At 41.5% G+C, this 27,391-nt stretch overlaps 8 protein-coding genes across 8 annotated transcripts; 4 read left to right on the forward strand and 4 right to left on the reverse strand.

The window, feature by feature from the left end:
• Positions 1 to 1,081: 1,081 nt before the first annotated feature.
• EAF02_008826 (uncharacterized protein) lies at positions 1,082 to 4,002 on the reverse strand. The gene is made up of 2 exons (XM_038904874.1): positions 2,465 to 4,002; positions 1,082 to 2,405 (listed from the first exon to the last, which is right to left on the reverse strand). The coding sequence occupies exons 1-2, from the start codon at positions 3,030 to 3,032 to the stop codon at positions 1,489 to 1,491; spliced, it is 1,485 nt and encodes a 494-aa protein (XP_038755284.1). The 5' UTR covers positions 3,033 to 4,002; the 3' UTR covers positions 1,082 to 1,488.
• A 502-nt stretch (positions 4,003 to 4,504) lies between these two features.
• Positions 4,505 to 5,685, forward strand: EAF02_008827 (uncharacterized protein; the record flags this gene model as incomplete). Its single annotated transcript, XM_038904875.1, has 2 exons — positions 4,505 to 4,625; positions 4,676 to 5,685. The coding sequence occupies 2 exons, from the start codon at positions 4,505 to 4,507 to the stop codon at positions 5,683 to 5,685; spliced, it is 1,131 nt and encodes a 376-aa protein (XP_038755285.1).
• A 694-nt stretch (positions 5,686 to 6,379) lies between these two features.
• Positions 6,380 to 8,159, forward strand: EAF02_008828 (uncharacterized protein; the record flags this gene model as incomplete). The annotated part of the gene is made up of 2 exons (XM_038904876.1): positions 6,380 to 7,028; positions 7,084 to 8,159. The coding sequence occupies 2 exons, from the start codon at positions 6,380 to 6,382 to the stop codon at positions 8,157 to 8,159; spliced, it is 1,725 nt and encodes a 574-aa protein (XP_038755286.1).
• An 824-nt stretch (positions 8,160 to 8,983) lies between these two features.
• On the reverse strand, positions 8,984 to 9,579 carry EAF02_008829 (uncharacterized protein; the record flags this gene model as incomplete). Its single annotated transcript, XM_038904877.1, has 2 exons — positions 8,984 to 9,193; positions 9,280 to 9,579. The coding sequence occupies 2 exons, from the start codon at positions 9,577 to 9,579 to the stop codon at positions 8,984 to 8,986; spliced, it is 510 nt and encodes a 169-aa protein (XP_038755287.1).
• Positions 9,580 to 11,012: 1,433 nt separating this feature from the next.
• Positions 11,013 to 18,431, reverse strand: EAF02_008830 (uncharacterized protein; the record flags this gene model as incomplete). The annotated part of the gene is given in 4 exon segments (XM_038904878.1): positions 11,013 to 15,565; positions 15,630 to 15,639; positions 15,748 to 17,207; positions 17,225 to 18,431. 4 exon segments carry the CDS (start codon positions 18,429 to 18,431, stop codon positions 11,013 to 11,015), a joined length of 7,230 nt encoding a protein of 2,409 aa, XP_038755288.1.
• Positions 18,432 to 19,551: 1,120 nt separating this feature from the next.
• On the reverse strand, positions 19,552 to 21,755 carry EAF02_008831 (uncharacterized protein). Its single transcript, XM_038904879.1, has 8 exons — positions 21,435 to 21,755; positions 21,248 to 21,375; positions 21,008 to 21,152; positions 20,906 to 20,948; positions 20,698 to 20,811; positions 20,564 to 20,605; positions 20,281 to 20,512; positions 19,552 to 20,217 (listed from the first exon to the last, which is right to left on the reverse strand). The coding sequence occupies exons 1-8, from the start codon at positions 21,588 to 21,590 to the stop codon at positions 19,734 to 19,736; spliced, it is 1,344 nt and encodes a 447-aa protein (XP_038755289.1). The 5' UTR covers positions 21,591 to 21,755; the 3' UTR covers positions 19,552 to 19,733.
• Positions 21,756 to 22,088: 333 nt separating this feature from the next.
• EAF02_008832 (uncharacterized protein) lies at positions 22,089 to 23,572 on the forward strand (the record flags this gene model as incomplete). The annotated part of the gene is made up of 4 exons (XM_038904880.1): positions 22,089 to 22,091; positions 22,160 to 22,266; positions 22,494 to 22,689; positions 22,879 to 23,572. 4 exons carry the CDS (start codon positions 22,089 to 22,091, stop codon positions 23,359 to 23,361), a joined length of 789 nt encoding a protein of 262 aa, XP_038755290.1. The 3' UTR covers positions 23,362 to 23,572.
• A 370-nt stretch (positions 23,573 to 23,942) lies between these two features.
• On the forward strand, positions 23,943 to 26,727 carry EAF02_008833 (uncharacterized protein). The gene is made up of 2 exons (XM_038904881.1): positions 23,943 to 26,182; positions 26,246 to 26,727. The coding sequence occupies exons 1-2, from the start codon at positions 24,112 to 24,114 to the stop codon at positions 26,260 to 26,262; spliced, it is 2,088 nt and encodes a 695-aa protein (XP_038755291.1). The 5' UTR covers positions 23,943 to 24,111; the 3' UTR covers positions 26,263 to 26,727.
• Positions 26,728 to 27,391: the final 664 nt, after the last annotated feature.

The following is a 27,391-nucleotide window of genomic DNA, read 5'->3' on the forward strand; positions in this document are numbered from 1 at the left end:
GTACTCCATGCAATATTTCGAATGATGTTCATGTATACGTAGGATATGAATGTATTATCCCTATGAAACCATAAGTCCCATAAAGTACGGGAGAAGGTCTTGGGAACGAGACTTTTTTTTGTACTTTATGGTGTTTGTGGTTTGTTGGGTATGGATGTGGGTATGTGGGTATATGGGTATGAAGAAGGGAAGGTGGGTATAAAGAAGGGAAGGTGGGTAAATGGATGGATGGATGGATGGATGGATAAATGGATGAATGAATCTACTACTATTGTTATTGTGTTGAAAAGTTGATTTTAGGTTGTTAGTGTTATTAGGGTTGTAAATGGGTTGTAAATGGGTTGTAAATGGGTTGTAAATGGGTTGTAAATGGGTTGTAAATGGGTTGTAAATGGGTTGTAAATGGGTTTGTGGGTTGGGTGAGTAGATGTTTTTGTGATCTTGATATGTCATTATATTATTGTTAAGAGAGAGAGAGAGAGAGAGAGAATAGATACCTATCTATCTAGATATAAATAGAATGGAATAGAATAAATAATAAGATGTGATTCGTAGGTGTCAATTGTGGAGTTATTATATAGATAGATAGGTATGCATGTATATATATATATCTACCTACATACATACCTATCTAGATATATAAGGAGAAGGAGGACCGGAGGCATGAAGTCTTCACGCGTGCTCTTCGCTCCAGATCTTCAGATCTTCAGATCTTCAGACAACAAATACTATAGTCGTATATGGGAAATTTGATGAGATGATTAATCAAGTGGCTGTATGGATATTTTACCGTGAGATCCTATTTGATATGTGTGGATGTGTGTGATAGATAGATATACATATTGTGGAGTGAAAATAAAGATGAAGATAAAAGTAATGTGATGTGATTTGATTCCATTTGATGAATAGGAAGGGGACAGAATGATATTTGAAAGCGAATACTTAGGTCGTTTCTATTGAAGTGGCGAGGAATCGAATCTCTATAGGTAAGTTCCATCAAATATAATGTAAAAGGAAAGAAGAATGTAATATATGAGAAGCGGAAAATATTTCTGCACGGTAAGAATGGATACAGATGTAGGGATATAAATGAGTGTGTAATATTGCTATGTATATATGCTGCATATTCAAGATATGTGTATAGAGAGAGTAAGGTCCATTAGATATCCAAGTACCACAAACAACTCGCTAAATCCTCCTCCCTATTTAGTATTTCCACCCTGGCATTCTGGGTTCAATCTATTTTATTGTTTCATCCATCTCTTTTTCAATTTTGTAAGAAAACAATCGTGTGCAAATGCATGTGGAATGAGTGTCAAGAAATAGAATTGTCGAGATGATCGCACCAAGACTCCACTTAAACGAGGTCGTTCTGTCCTATACCATTTTTCCACTCAGATAAAAGACATTTACTAGGTAGCTGTGTAAACTTCGAGAGAGAAAAATCCGAGATGGACAATCATCTGCATCATAAACCATTCAGTGTTATCAGTATTTCTTAGTAATCGACCATCCGAGCTTTGCGACTTTTGCAGCAACGAGGAAGGTCCCAGCCAGTGCATAGGAGAGCCCAGCAAAAACAATCAACCATGTATAATCGCCTCTGCTAGCCGTCAGGATCTGTCCAGCAATAGGCAATCCAGTCAAAGTGCCAAATGAAACTATCATCCAACATGTAGAATAGTAAGTACCGAATTTTTCAACCCCACACAGCTGACCAACGCATACCGGACTCAGACTGAGATTACTACCGCTCACAAGTCCAAATAATACAGCGAAAACAAGGGCTATTGCTTGGGAATCACCAGCTGGTAGCCACAGTGCTAGACATGTTACTACGCAGAAAGCGACAGAGATAATGAGTGTATTCACATAGCCAAGGCGATCGGCCACATAGCCTGCTCCCAATCGGCCGACGAATGAACCGGCATTGAGAATGGAAACTATGTAGAAGCCGAATGATGTCGATTGACCATTTGCGACGACATAGGGTGTGATGTACGTCAGAGGGACAAAAATTCCCCATTCGAGGAGGAAGATCGCTATGGTAAGGAAGACGAAAGACGGCTCCTTGAACGCAGGCCAATACGGAAGAATGCTCTTCATGCTAGGAAGCGGCTTTTTGGGAAGACGGCTAGTGACGAGGAGGTTTGTTAATATGAGGAGCACAAGAAGGATGAATCCCAATATCCGTGTTGCCCATGCAAAACCGATCGTGGGAAAGAGGCGTTGCAGCATCAGAGGGATTACAACTCCACCAACACTTCCAGCCGTCATTGCAATACCAGTAGCAAAAGCTCTCTTTGCTTGAAAGTATTGAGCGATTGAAGAAATACATGGAGTGTTCACCATGGCTCCACCAATACCATTGAGAACACTATAGACTATAAAAATCTGCCAATATTCTGGGACAATCAGTAAGGTAGAGTAGATATAAAGTTTTACAGAGATCAGTGTAACTTACCACCGCATAATCCAAGCAACATCATGGACAAAATCAACAAGATGCTTCCACAGAAGATCAAGACTCTGGGGCCATATGCATCGAAGATTGGACCAACTGGTGTACCACCCAAGAAGGTCAAGAAAAGTGACACTCCAAAGATCCATCCAACATCACCAGTTGCATAGCCTTGTAATTGATGAGTGGAGAAGTAGTCGAGCAAGATACCACTGCAGTTGAGGATTCCAAAGACTGCAAATGAGCCACAGAACGATCCTACAACCACAGACCAAGCCTTCAAACCACCGTCGGGAAAGTTATCCTTTTCATCATCTGAAATTGAAGTTCCATCACATGGTTGTTCGGAACCATTCTGAACAACGCCCTTTTCAAGATTCTCGTTGAAAGTGATAGGGTTTTCTGCGTTGTTGTCGTTGTCGTTGTCTAGACCCTCCGATTTAGGTGAAATCGAGTTTACCCCATATTTTTCGAAATTTTTATTTTGAGAACAATCGTTTACACTAGGTGTAAAGACGCCTGGGTTTTTTAAGCAGCTGTCCTCTGCATCGTTTTTCTCTCCCGGTGTCATATGCTACACCTTATGGTGAAATCTTATAACAGTAAGGATACCAGAATCGACTTGATGATATAAAGATGTATGTAATTGACAACTCGAGAAGAGCGGTGCACTGTGGAAAAAGGTGTGAGGAAGTGGAGAAATATTTAGACTTTTCAAGCTTTCCCATTCGAGAATCGGTCAATTCCGATGCCAAGGGGGTAGTTTAGCCTCCGACATAGGTAAACATTCCACGTGATGCGGAATGAATATTGAGAAGATCAATGTGTTGGAAAACACATAACAAGGCATGATATTCGCTTGGAGTGGGACTGGAGGAAGGAAAAAGATGCTAGAAGTATTGAAAAGTAAAAGCATGTTCGTGATGATCAGATGAAAAAGCAAATGTAGGAGTTCGTAACTAAGACACCCGTGGACTCCTCGACAATTCCATCATGCTTGTTCTAAATTGCACTAATCTCAACCTTAGGAGACCTGATCAGGAATTGAGACCGTTGCTCGTGTTGTTGTTAGTCATTGCGATGGAAATCGTTACCAGCCAACCTTTATATAAGTTCACCTCGCAACATTGCTACTTCAACTTCCTTTCTACACCAACGAGTCTGCATTTTTTGGGTGATTGCCAAATAAGGGCATGACCGTGGACATCGGAAAGAAGTCCTAACACGTGACGTATTGCTCACGTGATAACTCTGAAAACTTGTTCAGGTGCAGAATATATGATGAGCGAGCTGTAGTTCTATTGAAGAACTACAGAATCATGAATCTATTACCGTTGTGTTGTGTGGTGAAGAGGTATGTAGAGTCAAAAGTTCCATAAGTACAAGAACACAAGTGCTTGTTTACTTATCTTGTAGCAGAAGTTCTGTATCATAAGCATCACCAGCACCCAAATGATGAGATGGCCTTCCATAACTGCAATGGCATGCGTGTATGGTATGTAACACCTAGATTGTCGCGTCGTCTTCCAGTATCAAATGCATTTAGTCACCGACGTGATAAGGTGTGTTTGACTGAATGAAGGGGACTAGGACCTATCATGTGGATGTTATATAGTCTAACGGAAAGTTCCTTGGCTTTCGGGATTAACGGCGGGGGAACGGACTGCCAGGTAAAGCAATGACCACAGTGCATAATTTGTATTTCGGCCGAAATGTATTGATGATATCGGCGAGCGTCCAAGTTTCGTCGTCGATTCACGCAGATAAGTTAACTCCACCTGGGCAGGTCAAATTATGGTGCTTATTTGTATGCCACGACCGGCGTTAAGGATTAAAGCTTTGCTAGTGAGTATGAATGCGGAGAATGATTAGGAATGCTTCCTTTCAAGAATGAGATCATATAGCATTGTGGCCAGATATAAAATGTCTTCATTCACCCTCTCAGTCGATTCCAAAACCTCTGAGATAACACACTTACACTTTTTCTTACCCTCAATTCAAACCGTCTCTTCTCACACAAACATATTTTACTAAACACACAAAATGGCTTTCGCTCCACCCCCGGCCCCAAAGACCGCTCTTGGTCACTATAGAATGCTTTCACCCACAGCATCAGTCAGAGTAAGCCCTTTATGCTTGGGAGCAATGAACTTTGGGAATGCCTGTGAGTATACTTCATAACGGCTCATTTCGACAGTTATTAACACTATAAAGGGGAGAGCTTCATGGGAGCTTGCGATCAAAAACAAACTGAGGAGATATTAGACTTCTTCTATGAATCAGGTGGAAACTTCATTGATACCGCCAACAATTATCAGGCCGAAGAATCCGAGAAATGGATTGGTGAATGGGCTGAAAAGCGTGGAATTCGAGACCAGCTTGTCATCGCCACAAAGTTCACAACGTGTTACCGAGCTGGACACGGCGACAAAGAAATTTTGATCAATACTACCGGAAACGGAACAAAATCTCTCCATTTATCTCTTGAAGCAAGTTTAAAGAAGCTGAGAACATCTTACATCGACATTCTGTATGTTCATTGGTGGGACTTCACTTGCTCGATTCCAGAACTCATGCAATCATTGAACGCATTGGTCTTGTCCGGAAAAGTTCTGTACCTTGGGATTTCAGATACACCAGCTTGGGTTGTATCGAAATGCAACCAATATGCTCGTGATCATGGGTTCCGTCAATTCTCAGTGTATCAAGGACGCTGGTCTGCCGAGAACCGTGATTTCGAGCGTGACATTATCGATATGGCTGCCGATGAAGGCATGGGGCTAGCTCCTTGGGGTGCATTGGGAGGTGGCCACTTCAAAAGCGACGAGCAACGCAAATCCGATGAAGGACGAAAGTTGTGGGAACCAACCGAGGCTGCCATCAAGATATCTAAGGTTCTGGAGAAGATTGCCAACGAGAAGAATACCATAATCACTAGTGTAGCATTGGCATATGTGCTGAAGAAGGCGAAATACGTATTCCCAATTGTTGGTGGAAGGAAGATCGAGCATCTGAAGGGAAACATTGAAGCTTTATCGTTGGAGTTGAGTGATGATGATGTCAAACAAATTGAGGAGTCAAACGCGTTTGACATCGGATTCCCTCTTAATTTCTTAGGAGGTCCAAACGGGGTGAAGAGTCCAGGTGATTTATGGCTGATGAAATCAGCTGGTATAACTGATCATGTTCAACCATCTAAGCCTCTTTCACCACATAAGCAATAAATGGCCGAGAGAAGAGTAGATGGAATTTGGATACGGATATAAAGGGATGAATAAGTAGAAACAATCTCAATTTGAATTCTGAAAGGTTCGAGACTCAATGAATAGTCGGTTGTTAATTCCTTGCTGTATAGTCTGCCACCACTGTGATTTATCAATTCTCAACCATTTTATTGATCTTAGATATCCATCGATTCAAAAAGTATTGTATCTCAAAAATGTGCCACAACTAGCCGGAGCCACGTGACGAGATTCCTCTCGCCGTACCTGAGAAAGCAGCCCCTGCTAGCTACATACGGTAAGTGGGGAACATTGCCCGAAACTATGTTACCCCGGACTTTCTCACCATAATTTCCAAGGTTTCCCAAGGCTGAAAAGAATTGTTCATTTGTTAAAGCATTGTCGACATAATCAACATTAAAATCTTTCAAATCACCTAGGTCTTTGGTATTTTCAATAACGAAAAGTTGTTTTTACAAATTCATCATCTCAAAAGAATAACGCACACAATCTTTTAAATCGAGTTTCCGTAGCTTCAATGCCGATCAGGAGTATTTTACAACAATCAAAGATCCTCAGCCTTGAGTTGAAATAGGAGACTCAATTCAATACAAACTCGACTCGATCTAAGAACAAAACCCGCAACAAATAATATTACAACAACATCCAATCATACTCTGATACATTCGATCTAAAAATGGATCAAATTTTCAAAATCAAAGATGCTGTCGTCAATTACCTTTCTCCCGTTGCGAAACGTCGTAGAACAATGGGGGGACCTCAGACACCAGGTTACATCGAATTTGACGGCGAACACCAATTTCTCTCCGAACCACAAAATAATAGGAGGTCTCTCAATTTCGCATATGATCGCATGAATCAAAACTATATTTCGAAAGAAGATAGAACGACACCCACAAGAAATCCCCTCAAACGTCCTCGCGAAAACGATGAAATTGAAGAACCTGTATTTTCAGGAGACGACACCTCACCAAAGCAAGCTTCTTCGCACAACGTCACTGAGAGTGGTGAAGAATCGGAGACTCCAGATTATATGGATGAAGACGAAGATGAAGAAGAGGAAGAGGATCTAATTTCTGCCCAGCAGAAAGTAGACGAATATCTTGCAAAGCAGGCTGCGGAATTTGCTATGGCAAAAGAGACGGTAGAAAGAGCTCGAGCGGATGGCGAATGGTCTCCGGAAGAACTTTTTCTATTGGAAAGACTTCAATACATGGGCCATGAAGGACTTTTGCCGCACTGGGCAAAGGAGCGGAATTTTCGGACGGTCCCTGAGGCTATGTTTTGCCCCGATGATAATGCCCTTTTGGGTGAGAGTAGCAAATGTAAGTTTTATATAATATAAAAAAATTGAATTGCTCCAGACTAATCGTTCCATAGCTATCCAAATGTTAGAATTCCTCGTTCACTACCTACCTCGTCGCGTACATGATAGATACTATGGTGGATCTGGCCCACCTGAAGCGCAGATGCGGCAATGGATAGGCAAATACGTCGAATGGACCGAAAGGGATGGCGGTTATTATAAGAAAAAGTTTATTCCAGTTCTGTGCCTCGTTGAAGGTCGATGGCGCGCGCCAGCTGCAGAAACAACCAAACGCCTTAAAGATCAAATGAATTTTCATGCTGAATCATGGCGTCGAACGCTTCTACGTCCTTCGCCTATTGTCAATGAGTTTGGTGAGACAGAAATTTACTTTCGACGTCCTCCTCTTATCTATGGAATTCTTTACATACAAGCCAAAGCTCTTTTCGTTACACTTGACTCCTCGGATCCACAAGCAAAGATTAGAGATATTCACGTTTGTGATTTCTTAGACACAAGCAAGCATTTTTGGCATGCTATATCTGTTGCTATAGTGGCTAAAATTGCGCAAAAGTACATGATGTCAATTGTTGATACATTGGAGGATGATGATCCGCCGGAACCAGATTCGTGTCCCGAAGACGAATTAGAATCGGTTCGTGCGCGGGAGAAGAGGTTGCAGAAAGAGGCAAAGATGTTGGAGCGAGAAAAAGAGCGTCAACGCCAGGAAGACCTTTCGAGACTTGAGCAACAAATGAATGAAATCAAGATGGAAGACGAGGAAGATAATGTTATGGAGTCCATCGAGGAGTATGAGAGAGTGGAGATTATTGAGGGCGAAGAAGAAGAACAGGAAGACTTTGAGGACGATCGACCATCAATGTCGGAATATGACGAGGAAGAAGAGGAAGAAATGGAGGTTGAGGTTGATGAGGACGAAGACGAAAACGAAAACGAAAATGGTGAGCTAAGTGCGGATGAAGAATTAATAAGCGACGAGGATATCGAGGATGCTGAAGATGACGTCGAAGAAGAAGATGAGCCAGACGACAGCAATGTTAGCAACGAAAGCGATAACGAAAAGGGTGAAGTCGTCAATCATTACGGAACTGGACGTACCCCTAGATCAGCAAGCTCTGATGAATTGTAGCAACGCGATCGCCCTATATTGATTGAAAAGTACACACATATTACTTTTTTGTATGATTGTTTTATTGGATTTAAGGTTCCTACTTTCAATTTTTCTTTCCTTCAAAGGTTTTTCGCGCGCCGTAACACGGAGCAGTCACGCCACTGTAGGGTCGATTCAACCAAGACGTACTTAGAATGCACTCGAGCAAACTGGCTTTGAAGAGATCATTGTAAGGCATCTATCAAAGGCTCTCTGATATTGGTACATTATGGAATACATGGGAAGGATAATACTATGTAAGGGATTGGGTGGAGGGAGGAATCATTATGGATTACAATTTTTTAATTTTTCCTCTAGCTGTTTTCCTGTCATGAAATACCCCTTTTTAGTTTACCGCAACAATGATAATAAGTAGAAATAGTTAAAACTATATGAGTTTTTTGAACATGTATACAATGATACACACAAGATTGACTGAGTTTATAAATTGTCTGGTGAGTTCTTTAGGCCTCATGGCCTATCCGGACATTGATACATTTTTTGCATCAGATACACATCAAGATCTAAAGAAGTATATGGTAGGTTTATGTATATCTTCCGACATGAAAACATGAAAACCTGTGGAGTGCAAGTGTATTCGTCGTTCATTCGAACCTCTCATAACATCTGCCACTTCCGCTACGCAATAATTTTGGTATCCGCAATTCCAATGCCATCGAAACCTCCTCTTTCTCCAATCCCCAAAACCAAAAGTCCACCATGAAAGTTTCCCTTATGCTCGCTCATATCTCAATTCTTCAAAAGCCCCCCCTCCTCGAATTCTCCTCTTCTCCTCAACCAATCTAATGATCCTCCAACGCTCGTGCCTCTAGCGCCGCAACCCCCTGTTCCAACTCCCTCACCCTCGATCCCACACGTCGTTTAATTTCCTCTCCATACTCCCCCTCAATCGCAGAGGTATACATATCTTTTAATTTCTGCAACTCTTCTACTGCGGCTGCGCGGTCGGCTTCGGCGTAAACGGAATGTTTGTCGGTTTCTTCGCTTGCTATCTATTCATTCGAAAGAAAAGGGAGAATTAGTCTTGAAATTTTTGAACGATAGGAGCTGGGAGGAGAATGGAGGGAATGAAACATACCTCGAATTCATCCCGCGCAACTCCATACTGTTCGGTCAAATCTTCGATTATTACATCTGCGGGTGTCGCAGTCGCATAGCTTCTTCTTCCGGACTTCAAGCTATTCGGTGGAGAAAGATGGCATAATGACATACGCTGTGGAAATTGTGCAGCAGTTGATTTTCTAACAGAAGTTCGTGTGCAGAACCCCGCTAAGAGCGTTTGTTGCGTATGCTTACTGAAAGGCGTGTGTATCGGAGAAACAGGAGGGGGTTTGCGGACGAGAGTGCGTAGTAGACACTTTGAGATGAGGGATGACATTTTTGTGGTGGTGGTTGGAGCTAGGGAGTGAGGGGTGAGGGTTGGGTAGGTGTGTTTACTGTTTGTGCAGGATTGGGGATTGGGGAGATGGAGATGGAGGTTAGAAAGCTTAAATTTGGTTAGGGAGCTCGGACCTGATGACGTTGGGTTTAGCATGTTTGTACTTGTTTGTACACATCCCGGTACGCGATGAAGGAATTGTTCTCATATGCTATTGATCCTTAGTTGTTAGTATCTGAATAAATGTGAAAGAGGTGTCTATGTTGTAGTATAGTGTTGAGGTAGAACTATATGAGATATAGAATCGTATTCAACATATTGATCTCTATTACATGCTTTCCAATAAATGGATTTTAATCTGACAACTACATACTTACAATTTCTCATTCCAAGTTGAACAATTAGACAATTTCAATCTCTTAATGGGAATTGAACAACTAAATACTTTTATTCCCATCCAGGCTTAGTATTCAAATGCCTTTCTTGACAAGAATCTAATTGATATGTGATTTATTTTATCCATCTGGAGTCCTGTAATATTAGCTCCCCTGGCAAGTGTAGGTCTTCTTTCGCTAATTAGCGAGCTAGTTTTAATTTTTGGTGATCTAATGATGATCTCGTTGATCAAAGAGTCTACCCCTTAGTAGTCGGTTATTTCTTGTCTCTGACTATGACAGATTTGAGAGTGGGAAATGTAGGATGTGTGATGCGGGATTCAGTACGCTATGGGAATGGGATTATTTTGCTCGAATTTGCTTTTTGGCTCTTTGAATTATACTGTCCTCGGGTTAGTTTTTGAAATGGTTATTGAAACATCTCACATATGCGAGGAAAAGTAGTCACTCGGATTCAAGATTCGATCGTCGGTGCACAAGCAAATAGAAAGATGTATAATTAAGGAGAGTACTGTTGTCTATATTTTCTAAGTGTCTATATAAGAATCATAAATTGTCCACCTCAAGAGAGACGGCTCATAAATCGGAAAGAGTGGTGTTAATAGGCGAGAAGAAAAGAGGCCAATTAACATATAAAATATTCAAAGTGTCTGTTGCACACTCTGTGACAAGAATTGAAAATAAAAAGGTCGGGCTTTTGTCTACCACAAGTCTAATTCTAGAAATAGAAGATGCAAAAAGAGTGAGCTTCACTGACCATGTCCGAGTCGCCGCCCATGGCACTCTCTGGACAAAACAGAATTGGAAATGTATAATAACGAAATGACTTTTGGGAGTGGAATGTTTTGAGTATTCGAAATATAATGATGTCTTTCTTTGTGAAGGATGGAAAATGCGAGCGTAATTAAGATTAAAATTCATCAATCATTATTCATACATCTATATGCAAAGAGATTGGGTCAGTAATTGCTCTAGATCATCAAAGTCATGTCGAAGAATTGATCAAACATACCTCTTCATAAAACATCAATCTTACAATTAGAATAAAGATCTGAACTTAACACTATTAAGTCTTCTCTTTGACTTTGGCTTGTACTCAGGAACATTAATGACGTCTCCTGGTTTGATCTGTTCAAAATTCTGAATATGTGGATTGGCATGCTTGAGATCTTTGAGAGTGACTTCAAATTTATGCGCCAAATCAAACAAGGTATCTTTTGGTTTAACAGTGTAAGTTTTGTGGTTGTCTCCACCGGTACTGGGGATTTTCACAGTCTCGCCAGGCCAGAGTGAGTTGACCATAACGATGTTTGGATTTGCGGCTTTCAAAGTGTCAAGAGTGATACCGTTGGCATTGGCGATATCGGTGAGTGTATCTCCTGGTTTAACGATGTGTGTATGATCTTTACCGTGGGCAGCATTGCTTGGTTGGATGTTGATGGTTTGACCTGGAGCAATAGAATTGTAGTCATGGATACCTGGATTGGCGGCTTCCAAGGCTTGGAGTAAAACTTTGTTTGCAGCGGCCAAAGAACTGAGAGTATCTCCTGGCTTCACAATAACGGTAGCGCCATTAGAGGGGAGTTTGATTATTTGTCCAGGCTGAATCAATTCAAAGTTAGAAATTTCTGGATTTGCGGCTTTGAGTTCAGCCAATGAAATCCCTAATCCTTTGGAAATGCTGTACAGACTATCTCCTTTGTTGACAGTATATGTACTTGGTGAGGGTGGGGTATGAGGTTTGAGGTTGATAACCTGTCCAGGTTGTAGTAAATCTGGATTTGCGATCTGTGGATTCAAAGCCTCGAGAGTAGCCAACGGGATTCCATTATCTTTAGCAACACTGAAAAGAACATCACCTGATTTTACAGTGTATATAGATGGTACGGCGGAGGTAGTTTTGGAACTGGCGGGGGCCGATATCGAAGTGGTGAACGAGCTTTGGTGTGGAGTAACGGAGGACTTGGTGCATGAATCTCCATGGATGTGAGGGATACAAGAACCATAGTGAGGAGGTGAACTTTCGTGGGTAGATGAAACGGGTGGAACCTCGTGGATGGAAGAAGTGGGAGGTTTCGATAAAATTGACGGAGTAGAAGAAAGACTATGTGTGGACTCGGTACATGAGCCTCCATGGATGTGAGGGATACATGAGCCTTGATGGGTGGATGAACTACCATGTGTATAGACAGGTGGGACTTCATGAACAGAAGATATTGAAGGTTTGGGTAAAGTTGATGGAGTAGGAGATACATCATGAATAGGCTTGGTGCATGAGCCTCCATGGATATGTGGGATGCATGAAGGTTGATGGGTAGACCAGACAGGTGGGACTTCATGGACAGAAGAGGTTGAAGGTTTGGATAAAGTCGAAGTAATTTGAATCGATTGAGTGCACAAAACTCCATGGATATGTGGAATACATGAACTACCATAGTCAGATGGAGTGGGTGGTACTTTGTGGCTAGAGGAAGCGGAAGGCATAGATGTAGTTGATGGAGCAGAAGAGATCTCATGAACAGATTTGGTACATGAGCCCCCGTGAATTTGTGGAATACACGAACTACCGTGGTCAGATGGAGTGGGTGGTACTTCGTGGATAGTGGAGGTGGAAGGCACAGGTGTAGTTGATGGAGCAGAAGAAATTTCATGAACAGATTCGGTACATGAGTCTCCATGAATATGTGGAATACATGAACTACCATGGGTAGATGGTATGGGTGAAATCTCAGGTATAGAAGAAGTGGAAGGTCCAAAGGAGGTTAATAGAGTGGAAGTAACGGTAACAATTGACGGGCTGCATGAACCTCCATGGACAGATGATATACATGGACTATTATGAGTAGATGGAACAGGTATATCGTGGGTTGAAGATGAGGAAGGTATAGATAAAGTTGATTCAGCGGAAGAAATCTTATGTGTTGAAGACATGCTGTGCGTCAAAGGAATATCGTGTGTCGAATGGATGTCGTGCGTTGAAGTATGTGTAGCAGGGTTACCATTTGTGGAGGATACGCTATGTGTGGAATCATGCGTCGAAGAGATATTGTGTATAGAAGGGGTAATGTGTGTGGAAGAGGCACTGTGTGTTTTTGAAGGGGTATCATGTGTAGAAAAGACACTATGGGTGGAAGAATGTTTCGAAGAAGCACCATAGGTCGAATGGATATCATACTCCGAAGAGGCAATGTGTGTTGAAGGTACACTATGTGTGGAAGTATGATTGGAAGGGACATCGTGTGTCTTCCATGGGGCATCATGTGTGGAAGATGCGCTATACGTCGAAGAGGTACTGTACGTGGAATGGACATCATGCTCCGAAGAAGAGACAATATGTGTGGAGGATATACCATGTGTAGAAGTATTATTGGAAGGGATCTTGTGCGTCGAATGGATATTGTGCTTAGAGGAGGTACTGTGTGTTGGATATACACTGTGCATCCAAGGAGTACTATATGCGGAAGAGGCACTGTGTGTTTTCGAAGGGATGTTATGTGTAGAAGAGATACTATGTGTGGAAACGATACTGTGGGTGGAAGTATGTGTGGAAGACGCATTGTACTTCGAATGGACATTATGCTTTGAAGAGGCAATATACGTCGAATGGATATCATGCTTCGAAGAGGCAATGTATGTGGAAGATATACCATGTGTGGAAGCATGATCGGAAGGGATGTGCGTCGAATGGATATCATGCTTGGAGGAGGTACTGTGCGTCGGATGGACACTATGCATCCAAGGAGTACCATGTGTGGAAGAGGCACTATGCGTCCAAGAGGCACTGTGTGCGGAAGAATGTGTGGAGGATATGCTATCTGCAGAAGACACACTGTGCATTGTTGAATGAATGCCATGTTCTGAAGTTACACTGTGTGTCATCGAAGAGATAACATCCGTTGAAGAGATACCATGTGTTGAAGTATTATTATGTGCCAAGGAGGTGTATGGACCTCCATGAATGAATGGGACACATGGACCTCCGTGACTAGCTATACATGGGCCTCTATGGGTCGATGAAGTAGGTGGAAATTCATGAATAGGTGAGAGTACTGGAGTATGAGTAATTCTATTAGAAGAGCTGGATGAGGTTGGAGAAACTCCACCAAGAGAAGTGGATAGCGTAGAAGGAATTCCAGCTCCATATCCTAAAAGACTAGATGCACTGATTGAACCAGAAGAGGGCACAGTGGTAGCTGCTGATCCTGGGAATGATGACACGGATGACGGAGCAGTTGAGGCAGATACTGGGAAAGTATGTGTGTTTGAAGAACTTGCACCAGTAGAGCTGGATAGAGTTTCACCGGGTTTGAAGGTATTACCACTGGTGAATGATGAGGTAGCGGCTGAAGTTACCGATACAGTTTGATATCCTCGAGTCACGGATGGTTGTTCAACAACACTTGATGGGACATCGGTAGTATAGTGATAGAACGATTGTGTGGACGGAATATGGGTGGTCCAGTGACTGTGTGATTCCACAAGACTTGATGTGACATGGGTAGTCTGGTCACTATGTGATTGAACAATACTTGATAGAGCATCGGTAGTCTGGTGATCGATTGTTTGTTTTGTTGATGAAATGTTGGTGGTCTGGTGGCTGTGTGATTGTGTCGTTGTTGGGACATCAGAAGAGACTTCAAGTGTAGAAGAATCAGATAGAACAGACGAGCTTTCACTCGATAGGGTGGAAGACGCTCCAATTGAAGTTGTAGTATCAGTCCATTTAGATTTCGAAGAATTAAAGGATGGAGTAGAATGCATTGGAATCGATGAGAAGGTTGAGACATGAGGGATTTTGGAGACCGAAGAGTCCGATGAAGTAGAAGAAATTCCAGCTGCGACTGTGCTATCGGTTTCTGTTGATTGGGCCGAAGCAGTTGGATATGATTCGGAAGTAATTGATCCATATTGATAGGCTCCATGGGATGCTGAAATACTTGGTGAAGAGGCAGTTTTGGATTTCTCCTTCTCAGTTTCACTTGTAGTCTTGCTGGATGATGAGGAGTATGTATAAGGAGCCCATCCATTTGTCTTTGTGGATCCGACAAATTCAGTACTGCTTTGACTAGATAAAGCAATTGAGGAAATCGTAGAAGATTCTGAGGCATGTGTGGTAACATTATTTGGTACGGACCCCCCGGTTTCGGTAGGGCCATAATTAATAATACTTGACTTTGAAGTTTGTGGCTTGACATAAATTGGGATGGAACTGGTTTGAGAAGTCATGAGACTTGATGACCATGCTGATACAGAGTCGACTGGCATTGACACACTGGTACCCGGTGTAGTGAATTCAGGAGTAGAAGGACCAGAAGTGGAGGGACTATAAGCAGAGGGACCGTGAGCAGAGGGAACGTGAGTAGAGGAACCATGAGCGGAGGAACCATGAGTGGATGAATCATGAGTGGAGGAATCATGAGTGGAGGAATCATGAGTGGAGGAATCATGAGTGGAGGAATCATGAGCGGAAGAGGCGGCTGGCACCCAGCTGGATAATGGAGAGGAGGCCAGGGTTGTGTGTGGTAATTCTACGCTGGATGGGTGAATGTAACCTGGGTTAGTAATCGATGACTTTATAGTCGAAGAAAGTCCTATAGCAATATCAGATGAATGAGTAGAAGTTGGGGTAGGGATTGAGGTTATGGCAGAAGAAACCCTTGGTGTGCTAGAAATTTCAATTGATGAGTATTTTGGAATAGTATTTGAGGGCAAGTCCGAAGTGACAGAATGAGGAGTGGAGGTTTTTAACAGGAATATGACTGGATGAATGAACAGAAGATTCCTCTGGTCTCATTTTGGATGGCAAGCTCGAATTCGATGAATTGGTATGAACAGCGGAAGTTAAGGCTGATGGATGAACCGATGGCTCACTGGAATGAACTGATAGTCCACTGGTATGAACCGAAGGTGCACCATAATGAAGAAGCACAGAGCTTGATGAACGAACCGATGTTTCACTGGAATGATCTGAAGCTATACTAGAATGGAAAGAGTTCGAGCTTGATGGATAAACCGGCTGTTTACTAGAGTGAACTGAAGCAACACTAGTGGTTGATGGATGTACCAATTTTTCACTAGAATGGACAGAAACCACACTGGAATGATGAGAAGTCACGGTTGATGAATGAACCGGCTGTCCACTGGAATGATAAGCAGCTGTGTTTGATGGATGAACTGGATGTTCACTGGAATGAACCGAATGTATACTAGAATTAGCAGCAGTCATACTAGAATGGAAAGAGGCTGAGTTCCATGGATAAACCGATAGTCCACTGGAATGAACCGAAGGTATACTAGAATGAGCGAAAGTCATACTAGAATGTGAAGCAGAAGCTAAGCTTGATGGATGAATCGATGGTCCAGAAGAATGAGAAGCAGAGTTTAGGCTGGATGAATGCACCGAGGCTAAACTGGAATGAACTGAAGATACAATAGAATGTGAAGCGGAAGTTGAGCTGGATGGATGTATCGAAGCCACACTAGAATGAATAGTAGAAGCTTGATTGGATGAATGCGTAGAAGCTGTGCTAGAGTGCAAAACGGAAGTAAAGCTGGATTTATGCGCGGAAGATATACTGGAATGAAAAGAGGCCAAGCTGGATACATGAGCCGAATTTACACTAGAATGAACAGCAGAGGTTTTTTGAGATGAATGCGCAGAATCCGTATTAGGATGAAGAGAGGAAGTCGAGGTAGATTGAGGTACCGGAGATGCACCGTAATGGATAACGGAAGTTGTACTATGGACGATATGAGATGAATGGCTCGAAGCGAGATTGGTATGATGAGCCGAGGCCACATTAGACGGATGCACCGAATGAACACTGGAACTGGAGGCCGAGTGGGACGAGTGGGATGAGTGGGGAGCTGAGTGTTCAGAAGCTACAGTGGTATGACTAGAAGTCGCAATAGAACCCGCATAAGATGAGTGTTCTGAGGCTATGCTGGAATGACTCGAAGTTGTAACAGAGTCTGTATGAGATGAGTGAATCGAAGCTACACCAGAATGGTGAGAAGTTGCAATGGATTTTGCATAGGACGAGTGACTCGAAGCCAAGGACGTGTGAGCCGGGAATAAACCAGAATGATTAGGAGGTGAAACATGGCTCGCATCAGAGTGATGACTCGAAGTTGAGGTTGAGTGACTGGAACTCAAAGGTGTATGGATCGGAGCGACGTTGGAATAACCAACAGTATGTTTACTAGTAATAGCATCCGAGCGATGACTTGAAGCTAAGTTGGAAAGTGACTCGAAAGTATAGTCTTGTGAACCGGAGTGACACTGGAGTGACCAATGGAGTTCTTTTTAGTAGTAGCATCCGAGTGATGACTCGAATATTTAGACGTCTGAGTCGGAGCTTTACTAGAATGGCTAGCAGAACTTATACTGTGGATTGTGTTGAAGTGATGACTTGAGGTTAAACTCGAATGACTCGAAGGCAAGGGCGTGTGAACTGGAGCTTTACTGGAATGATCGGCAGAACTTGAACTAGGGATCGCATGAAAATGATTGCTGGAAGCCAGTGACGTGTGAACTGAAGCTTTGCTAGAATGAGCAGCAGAAATCTTGCTGTGGATTGTATTGAAGTGACGAGTTAAGGAAGTGTGAATCGAATCTTTACTAGAATGGCCAGCAGAACTTTTGCTATGGCCTGTATTGGAATGATGAACCAGGGAAGTGTGAGTCGAATCCTTACTAGAATGACTAGTGGAACTTATGATGTGAGCGGTCTTGGATGAGTGAATTGAAGCCAAGTTAGACAGATGAGTTGAAGCCAAGGAAGAGTGCATGGAAATCACGTCGGATGAATGAATCGATGGTGAGCTTGATGAATGACTTGACAAGGTAGCTTCGCCGGAATGGTGAGTCGAGCTTGCAATTGGGGAAATCTTCGATGAGTGACTAGAAGCTAAGGAGGAGTGAATCGAAGCTACACCGGAATGACCAGTAGAAGTTTCAACAGGAGTGACATTTGATAGATGAGTCGAGGCCTCGTGGGACGAGTGACTCGAAGCCAATGACGAATGAACTGACGGTAATTTTGATGAATGAGCAGTAGCTTCACTAGAATGAGGAGTTGAGCTTTTGACTGAAACAACATTGGATGAATGGGTTGCAGCTAAGTATGGGTGAATCAACGGTAAGCTGGATGAATGGCTCGAAACAGCAGCTACACTGGAATGGACACTCGAACTTGTGGGGGCAATCTTCGATGAGTGAACTGGAACAGAAATCACACTCGAATGGAAAGCGGAAGTTTCACCAAGGCTTTCATGGGACCAATGAATGGAATCTGAGCCAGATGTATGAGCTGAAGGTGGGTTGGATGAGTGGGTCGAAACTGATTTGCCTGTGGTGATTGAAGAAGGATGATAAATGGATGGTTTTTCGAAGTGTGCACTGGCAGTGGAAGCAAGTCCAGCAGCCGCGATGACGGCAATGCCTTTGCAACGCATCTTGATCGATGCTTGTAATTAAGAGAGAGTAGGCCAGATGAGTTTCGAATCTTTTGTGGTCTAGATTGTAAGGAAGTAGAAAAGAACAAGAGCTTGAAATTAAGAGGGATAGACTTATATGAGAAAGAATTCCACTGGTGATCAAATTTGATTTACTAGTAACTCTCCAATCAACCATTTTCTTGATTTCCTTTGACTATGACACACTATACGTCAATTATAAGATACCAAGAAGAAATTTGAGAGACTAATATGTGGTTTGGTTTGTTAACCTTTGGTGGATCTAGATATCAAGGTTGTTATTTACTATACATGAGGAAACATAAGCTCAAAAGCATAGCAGCCCCCTCGAATCCATAGTCCCAATAGTCTGTAGTGTCATCCAATTTCTTATCATAATTTTAGTATTCTGAGAATATTCCTATCAATTATGATTTCAAATGGATTTGACAATTGTACCAATTTCGATATCTGACATGACTTCAATGTCTGAAATGATTTCAATGTTTGGATGACTTAGTAACTGAAATAGTCTCAATTTTTGAAATAACCTCAATAAATAAATATGTTTCAATGTTCAAAAGCGTTTGAATGCTCCAAAGGTTTTGACTGTTGAACTGTAGTTCGCACTACCGAACACTCTGCTTCAGCCTGTATCAACAATTTGGGTCATTGAATACAAACTCATGTTTCTAGAAAGCAAAAGAGGGGAAATAATCGGGAACTGCATTGTGATTTAAGGAAATAGATAGTGTCATAGCATTCAGACTATAGCTCAAAGAATAGATAGTGATGATGAAATCCTAGCCATTGGTATATTTTAGACTTGAGCGTACGGAAAGGAAAGTTTTGGCAGGATACCAAGACTGGATGGATGATGATTCATAGGAAGTACTGTAGAATGTAATGGAAAGGAAGAGAAATCGATCTATGGAACCATCCGACAGTGTTTACTATTTATTCTTTTCGTTCACTGGTTGTCTAGATTCCAAAATATCGCTCAAATTGATATTGTGGGGTTTTGGATATCAAGAAAGGGTAAACTATATACCAGTCCCGAAATGGAAAACCGTTAGGAAATAAACTTTTTTCGAGTACCGACGTCTACTTGGTACCTGAAGCTTTGTTTAAATTGGTATTAAAATATTTGATAGTAGTATACCATTGGTTCATTTAATCAACAGGTCAAAACTAAAGTCTTGGAACAATATCCTGTTATGAATATATATATGTATATACTACTTACTAGAGTGTCGCTGATCTATCCATCAAACCAGGCTATTACCAACCATCTCGTCATGATCAACATCCAAAATACCTCTTTTCGATCCACCTCTCCTCGTAGTCCTGAATTATCGTGCATACCACAACTTTAACCTCAGGGAAGACCTTTGTAAGTCGGTTTAATCCCATTTTCCCTGCAGTGTAAGTCACAAATACAATCTTCTCGGGTGGTACTCCATGATCGACGAGAATTTGGACAGACATAAGTGCAGCTCCCCCACTTGACATTTGTGGATCAAGTAACAAGACACTATCATGTTTGTTGATATTGTCCGGTAAATTTAAGAAATGTAATTCTGGTTCACCCGTTCGGATATTCGATTGGATCAGTAGCCTTCCAGTCTTGCAATCCGGGATGACCCGCTTTAAGCCAGTTTCCAGAGCTCCTCCGGCCCGAAGGACAACAACTGCACTAACTTCGCCCGTAGCTATTAAACCATGGTACTTGTTGCCGATCGGTGTCTCAACAGTCTTTTCTGTGAAGAATATATTGTTCATAGCACTACAACTTGTTAGAAATCAGACCAAAAAATCAAAACTTTGAAACAACACAATGATAACGTACTGTTCAACGAGTAAAGTAGCAATCCGGTCAAAGTAGAAAACAAAATCTTCTGCTGGAGTTCCTATATCTTGGATGATCGTATTCATCCCTTTGAATTGAGGTGTTTGCTCCAAAAGAAGAACTGATTTAGATAGAGGCTCATCCTCAGCACCCAAACCCAATTTCTTCAAGGCCACAATGTGTGCTATTGATTTTTCCTTTAATGTTCGTTGGATGTATTGTACGACCATATCTATCTGAAATTAATAAAGTGGAGGATTCATGAAGTGGAAGTGGAACTCACTGATAGCAACTCGATTTTCTACACCTCGTGGCACAATAATATCTGTTCAAAGGATTAGGCATCTGTCGTGAAACTTGATGGAGCCACACATCAACGTTAAAGCTCATCTTTTGGTATATTATATGAGAACTTACCGGCAATTTCTCCCTGAGGCTCTACATATCGTTGGAAGTTTGGCTTCACAAACCCAAACCATTGCTTTATAACACCTTCAATATCTCTACCTCTTTCTGCGACATCTCTAAGGACTAGCGAATCAAATCAGTTGAGTCATAGTTAAGCAATTAGATCTTATCATTTAGCTGGTTGAAATGCATTTTGCATATAGAGGAGAAATCATACTTCTTCGGGATAAACAGGTATCTCCATCTGCTTGACAGAATACCTAAGACAAGTTAGTCCTCCCTAAATTCAACTCCTTCTCTGAATGAAGAAGAAAGTCACCTTCATATCTAGCAATTTAAGAACTCGAGGATCGTATAATGCAAAGATACCCTCCAATATGAGTACATGTGGTGAATATATTGATGTAGTCTCCTTCTCTCGAGCATGCTTTGCGAATGAATAGATCGGGATCTCAGCTCTCTTTCTAAACAACAAAATTAATTATATGACAATGTATACAGTAGAAAATATACATATCATTCGCTCCTCTCAAAATGTAGCAGCTTAGATAACACTTACCCTGCTTTCAGGTCTTGCAATATCTCGACTAGTCTATCGAAATCTATTGCATCCGGTGAATCAAAGTCATATTCATTCAAAAATGCTTTTCGTGACCCTTCCGCGTCTAATGACTTATAAAACGAATCCTTTTTTTCATAATCATTAATGGGTCGATTGATATAGGAATGAGGAAAAACGGAATTACCATGCTGAGAATGCAAACCCATGGCAAGTTCATTTGAGAGATAATGGCATGAGACAAAGTGGATTTTCCCGATCCAGAACTTCCAGCTATGCCTATGATGCTAACTCCAGCCCATGGAGGAGAGTAGTGAGCTTGTTCCTTCACACATACAGCCATTGTGAAAATCGGGGGAAAAATGATGATTATGTTATGCAGTTCTAGATATCTGGAGATTTCAGCAATCCATGTTAATAAAAGAAAAAGAATATAAGACTAGCTGAGTGAGCAATTTGAGTACGGCAGCACAATATATACAGAAGCAATTCTACCTATGTATCCGTGGACACTTTAATAAGTCATTACATTTTTTGCGCAGGAGGGGTTGCGGTCGTCTTTTTTATAGATCACGTGCTCAGTTACGTAAAGTCATCTGAAACTTAGCCTATAAGGGTTTAGACTCTGGAGCAAGCTCCTACTTCTACTTGAAATCTCAAATCAAAGCTTTCCTTTCCTTTCTATTCTTCCAATAACCTCATTTTTTCTTTACCAACCATCATCTTCTCTTTATTCACACCAATAAAAACTTATAATTGTATCAGTGCTGGACACTTCAAGACCACTTACAATTGTTTTCTACCTCTTTATGGACAAGAGATAATTTTTTGTGTTGTAAGAATGGTAAGTAAAGAAATACTCTTGATAGCTTTGTGGATACCAACCAGTAGCTGACTCAATTCAAACGATAGGCTTCTTCAACAGCTACAGCAACACCCTCAAGACTTAACACATTTGAGAGTCCACTTTCACATACTGCATTCGAAAAGCGTGTCGACAATGTAAAACCAATAAAGAGGTAGGCAATACATTTTTCTTTCATAACTCGTTGCTTCATTGAAGCTCCATCATTGGCAAACTTTATATGATGACTATCATCAACTGGGAATCTCTCCTAAAAATTACGCATGCGGAGAACAAATTAGTTGTTAACTGATATACTGCCACTCTTACCAATTTGGCTGTCGCCCAGCCTGATATTAATTGATAATATGCAGCCAAGCTAACATTTATATTCATTAATAGTGACATCAATGCTTTAATATTAGATTATCTTACAACCGAAGGTTATCCATCTGCAGCTGCAAGGTTCTCTAAGGAAGCGAATCTTAAGCCACAACAAGCAGAAGAGTTTGTGAAAGCTCGTCAAGCTATTCAGCATTCCATACATCTGGGAAGCATACAAGATGCTATCGACGCAGTAAATGATTTGGATCCTCAGGTTAGTACTATTCAATGTTTCCTTCATCATTTCCTTGCTATGATTAAACAAGTTCATGCACCACTCATATAGCCTTCGGGTCGTTGATGAGATACAATACCATACTTCAGTCCTCAGTATGAGCAATTTTCAACCCAACCATCATTCTTTATTATATGCCTATTGACTGTTATCTAACGTTACCCAAAGGTTCTCGAAAAGAATCCAGCCCTCCATTTTTCACTCTTGCGACTACAACTGGTTGAGCTCATTCGGTCTTCAGGCAGTGACGTCGCTCCTGTCATAAATTTTGCCAGGACTCAACTTGCACCTCGAGCTGCAACCAATCCGGATTTTTTAGAAGACCTTGAAAGGACAATGGCTCTACTAGTCTTTCAGCCGGATAACCTGGAGCCAAAGCTAGCTACTTTAATACACCCTGACCTTCGAAGGTCCGTCGCAGATAAAGTTAACAAAGCTATACTACAATCTCAGAATAAACGTCGAGATGCGGCCATTAGAGATCTTGTCCGCCTACGTGCCTGGGCTGAGAACACTGCACGGGATGCAAAAAAGGAAATACCGCCTCTTATTGAGCTGGGTCTCGATAATGATGACCATGATCATGATAATATACATGGTGATGGATCCCATGCACAACAAACAATGAATGAAGCAATGATGATGACATGAGTGGGGTATTGAATTGGTTATATTTGGCGCTTGGGTTCTTGCCAACATTATTATACCCTTTTCGAAGTTGTTTCGGGTAGAACTTCTTCACAAATGTCATAGGATGGAATTGGCGTTTAACGGTAGGAATAATCATTATTTATCAGTACATAAGGAATCCGGATACCGGATTCAATTAATATAAAGTTCATTTGATAATTTACTATGCATATAATACTTCTTGTAAACTTTGTGCTATCCCAAATTGTGTATTTCATTCATTCATTGACAGAAGCAATGCCTACCTACTTATTACAATAGACATTTCTCGATTAAGAAGCCCTTTGAAGTAAAATAAAGAACAGTTTTTGATCCTTCATAATCATCGTTACCTACTCCCACTTGCACATTCTATTCTACATTCGAAGTATAACAAGAAAATTTCGTCCATCTTTACGGCATCTAGTGGGGACTATTCTCCGAGATACCCGTGAGCGGGAGGGACGGACTGAAGGTGATAGGCGATGGTGGGGAGGAGTGAAATGAGTACGTCAGGGAAAAAGAGAAGCCCAGAATCTCGTTCCCCTACAACTTGGCAAAAGCTTCATACACCTAGAAATTCATCCATACGAATACCTTCTTTTTTGCCTCGAGACCGACTTCCCTAGAATAGTTCTTATATCAGATTGTTAATTCATTACTTTCTAATGTTCAATTGAATTATGAGCTTCAGTTATTGATTTAGTAAAGAAATTGTCACCAGCAAGTTTAATGACATACACAAGTATGCTCCTACGTCAACCCGCCTCATCTCTTGGGAGAATTGGCAGCAATCATTCTCTATTACTTCGCAGATCGCCATATTCTTCTTTCAGTCGATCTGCACTATCCTTCAGTTCTCTGCCGGGTCAAAAGTTCTCTACGGGTTCAAAAAGACCTCTAACAGCTATCACAAACCCGGCGAAATGGGGCAAACTTACCATAACACGAAATGTTCGATTCGTATCTGGTAAACCTTTACCACAACGAAGTTCAAAAGCTTTGAACTTTCTATATCGATCTGCGGCTTTGCTGGGAGGTTCGTTAATAATCTTGGGAGTTGGCGTTATTGGTTTCTTCGTCTATGATGCCACGACATATCGTGAAGATTTATCTTACTCGGATATTTCAATCTCAGAGCTTGCTTTGTCTCCACGATTGGGAGGTCCGAAGAATTTGCCCATTGCCGAAGTTCAAATTGACGATGATGATTCTGAGGAAATGCAAATGCAGAAAGATAAGCCAAAATTGGTCATTCTTGGAGCCGGATGGGGAAGCGTTGCATTGTTGAAGACTTTGAACCCAGATGACTATCATATCACTTTAGTTTCGCCCACGAATTATTTTCTCTTCACACCTATGTTACCTTCTGCAACGGTAGGCACATTGGAATTTCGATCTCTGGTGGAACCAATTCGACGGATTATTACGAGAGTTAAAGGTCATTTCATAAGAGCTACGGCAGAAGACATTGAGTTTTCGGAAAAGTTGGTAGAATTGGCCGGGAAAAGTCCAGATGGTAAAGAAGTTCGATTCTATTTACCATATGATAAATTGGTTATTGGAGTTGGATCAACATCAAATCCTCACGGAGTAAAGGGATTGGAAAATTGTCATTTCTTGAAGGACATTGATGATGCTCAAACTATCCGAAATTCGATTTTGACCAATTTGGAATACGCATGTTTACCAACAACAACTGATGAGGAACGAAAGAGATTGCTTTCTTTTGTTGTTAGTGGGGGTGGTCCTACTGGAGTAGAATTCGCTGCCGAATTGTTCGATCTTTTGAATGAAGATCTCACAGCACACTTTCCTCGTATTCTCAGAAATGAGATCTCCGTCCATGTTATACAGAGTCGAGGACATATTCTGAATACATATGATGAAGCGGTATCCAAATACGCCGAGGAAAGATTCGCTCGTGATCAGGTGGATATCCTTACCAATTCTAGAGTTCAGGAAGTCAGACCAGATAAAATCCTCTTTACGCAAAAGGGAGAGAATGGTGAATCAGTCATCAAAGAATTGCCCATGGGATTTTGTCTTTGGTCTACAGGTGTTTCTCAAACCCAATTTTGTCAAAGAATTGCTGCAGCACTTGGCTCCTCTCAAACCAATCGTCATGCTTTAGAGACCGATACACATCTTCGTCTAAATGGTACACCATTAGGAGATGTCTATGCAATTGGTGACTGCGCAACTGTCCAAAACAGTGTTGCTGATCACTTGGTTACTTTCCTCCGAAATCTCGCATGGGAAAAAGGACAAGATCCTGAGAAAGTCCAACTCACATTCCGCGATTGGCGAGACGTTGCACAAAGAGTCCGAAAGAGATTTCCTCAAGCTGCAGATCATCTTAAACGTGTGGATAAACTCTTCCAAGAGTTTGATAAAGATCAATCCGGTACTCTCGATTTTGGCGAATTAAGAGCACTCCTCATGCAAATCGATAGTAAACTTACGTCGCTTCCTGCCACCGCCCAGAGAGCTCATCAACAAGGTCAATATCTAGGACACAAATTCAATAAAATTGCAAGAGCAGAACCAGGAATGAGAGTTAATGATATGCGTGATGGAGATTTGGACGAAGCTATCTACAAAGCTTTTGAATATCATCATTTGGGTAGTTTGGCTTATGTGGGAAATTCGGCCGTCTTTGATCTTGGAGGAGGATGGAGTTTTGCGGGAGGACTCTGGGCGGTATATGCTTGGAGAAGTGTCTATTTTGCGCAGAGTGTGAGCTTTAGAACCAGGTGTTTGTTGGCGATGGATTGGGCGAAGAGAACACTTTTCGGAAGAGGTATGTTTTGATAGAGATAGAGATAGAGGGAGTAGATGATTTTGATGGCTAATGCATAAACAGATTTGATGAATTGGTAGTTGGTAGATTCGTCTATCCAGGGATTACTAGGGAAGAGATACTTGGAAAGAATGGCAGGCGGTGGATTCGATTTGTATGATCGGATAGGGTTGGATAGGATGGGGTTGAGGATGGATCAGAAAATGTCTTCAAGCAGTACGGGTACTGATTAGCTAGAATAATTCTGAAAGCGGTTTAAGGAAGAATGGGAAAATGGAGGGGAGGAAAAAGACTCTAGATTCTAGAATAATTGATATTGGAGTTTTTCTGTGTTTTTTTGGTGTGGATTGACATGAAATTAGTTGGTGGAGTTTGTTTGGTTGGTTGTTTGGTTTTGCAAACAGATAGGTAGGTAGGTACTTGGGTAGTAAGTATAGTAGGTACCCAATTACCTCCTCCCTATCTAGGTATTGGAAAGAAATATTTCACTCCTCTTCACTGTAGCATTCCAGATTGCATTGTAGAACATGTGACACCGTGACACCTTCCCAGAGTATTACACTTTATCACGCAAAATCCTTCTTCTGATTCCAGTTTCATTGCAGAATCAATGGAATTTGGTAGCTATATACGTAATGAAATCCCTCCACGGGGTCTCCTATGATTCTTTCGATCATAGAGCCTAAAGTCCCTTGGCCATCCTCGTATCGTTGAAACCCATTACCATATCAAGAAACGAAATAACCCCAGCATTCGCGCAATTTAGCGTGTGCAACAACATCATCCCTTCCACCCATAATAAGCCCAAAGCTGACCATTGAAACTGCACGCCCCTAGGTCACCTGCCATCAAATTACTCAAATATGTGTAGCTAGGTACTCCAAGCACCAGAACTACTCTGATATTTGTAAGAGTTCTGGCCCCTGCTCACCGCACCCCCGTGACAAATGTGACAAAATCCCTGCAAAAATAAGGTTTTTCTATACAAATTATTATACGAAGGCGTGTCTTTGATGAATGCCGGGTCCGTGCGCAAGTACTTTTTCACACCAAAACTCACCCATTTTAGAATTCAATATTAAATCAATCAATATTATTATATATTTGAAATTTTATAAAGTAACCAATTTTTATTTAAAATTTAATAATATAATTTTAGTTTTTTTTTATTAAAGTTTTCAATTAAATTAAAATTTCTATAAGAAATAA

The sequence above is a fragment of the Botrytis sinoallii genome, assembly GCF_014898435.1.
Source record: "Botrytis sinoallii strain Bc 23 chromosome Unknown BSIN_017, whole genome shotgun sequence".
NCBI lineage: Eukaryota > Fungi > Ascomycota > Leotiomycetes > Helotiales > Sclerotiniaceae > Botrytis > Botrytis sinoallii.

What these genes read in the sequence shown, in the direction of transcription:
- EAF02_008826 (XM_038904874.1), bottom strand. Translation starts at nt 3,032, where the DNA reads ATGACACCGGGAGAGAAAAACGATGCAGAGGACAGCTGCTTAAAAAAC. An exon ending in GTTGCTTGGATTATGCGGTG is followed by an intron (nt 2,406 to 2,464) that starts GTAAGTTACACT and finishes TGATTGTCCCAG; the next exon opens with AATATTGGCAGATTTTTATA.
- EAF02_008831 (XM_038904879.1), bottom strand. Translation starts at nt 21,590, where the DNA reads ATGGCTGTATGTGTGAAGGAACAAGCTCACTACTCTCCTCCATGGGCT. An exon ending in GGGTTTGCATTCTCAGCATG is followed by an intron (nt 21,376 to 21,434) that starts GTAATTCCGTTT and finishes TATGAAAAAAAG; the next exon opens with GATTCGTTTTATAAGTCATT. An exon ending in TTGCAAGACCTGAAAGCAGG is followed by an intron (nt 21,153 to 21,247) that starts GTAAGTGTTATC and finishes TTTGTTGTTTAG; the next exon opens with AAAGAGAGCTGAGATCCCGA.
- EAF02_008833 (XM_038904881.1), top strand. Translation starts at nt 24,112, where the DNA reads ATGACATACACAAGTATGCTCCTACGTCAACCCGCCTCATCTCTTGGG.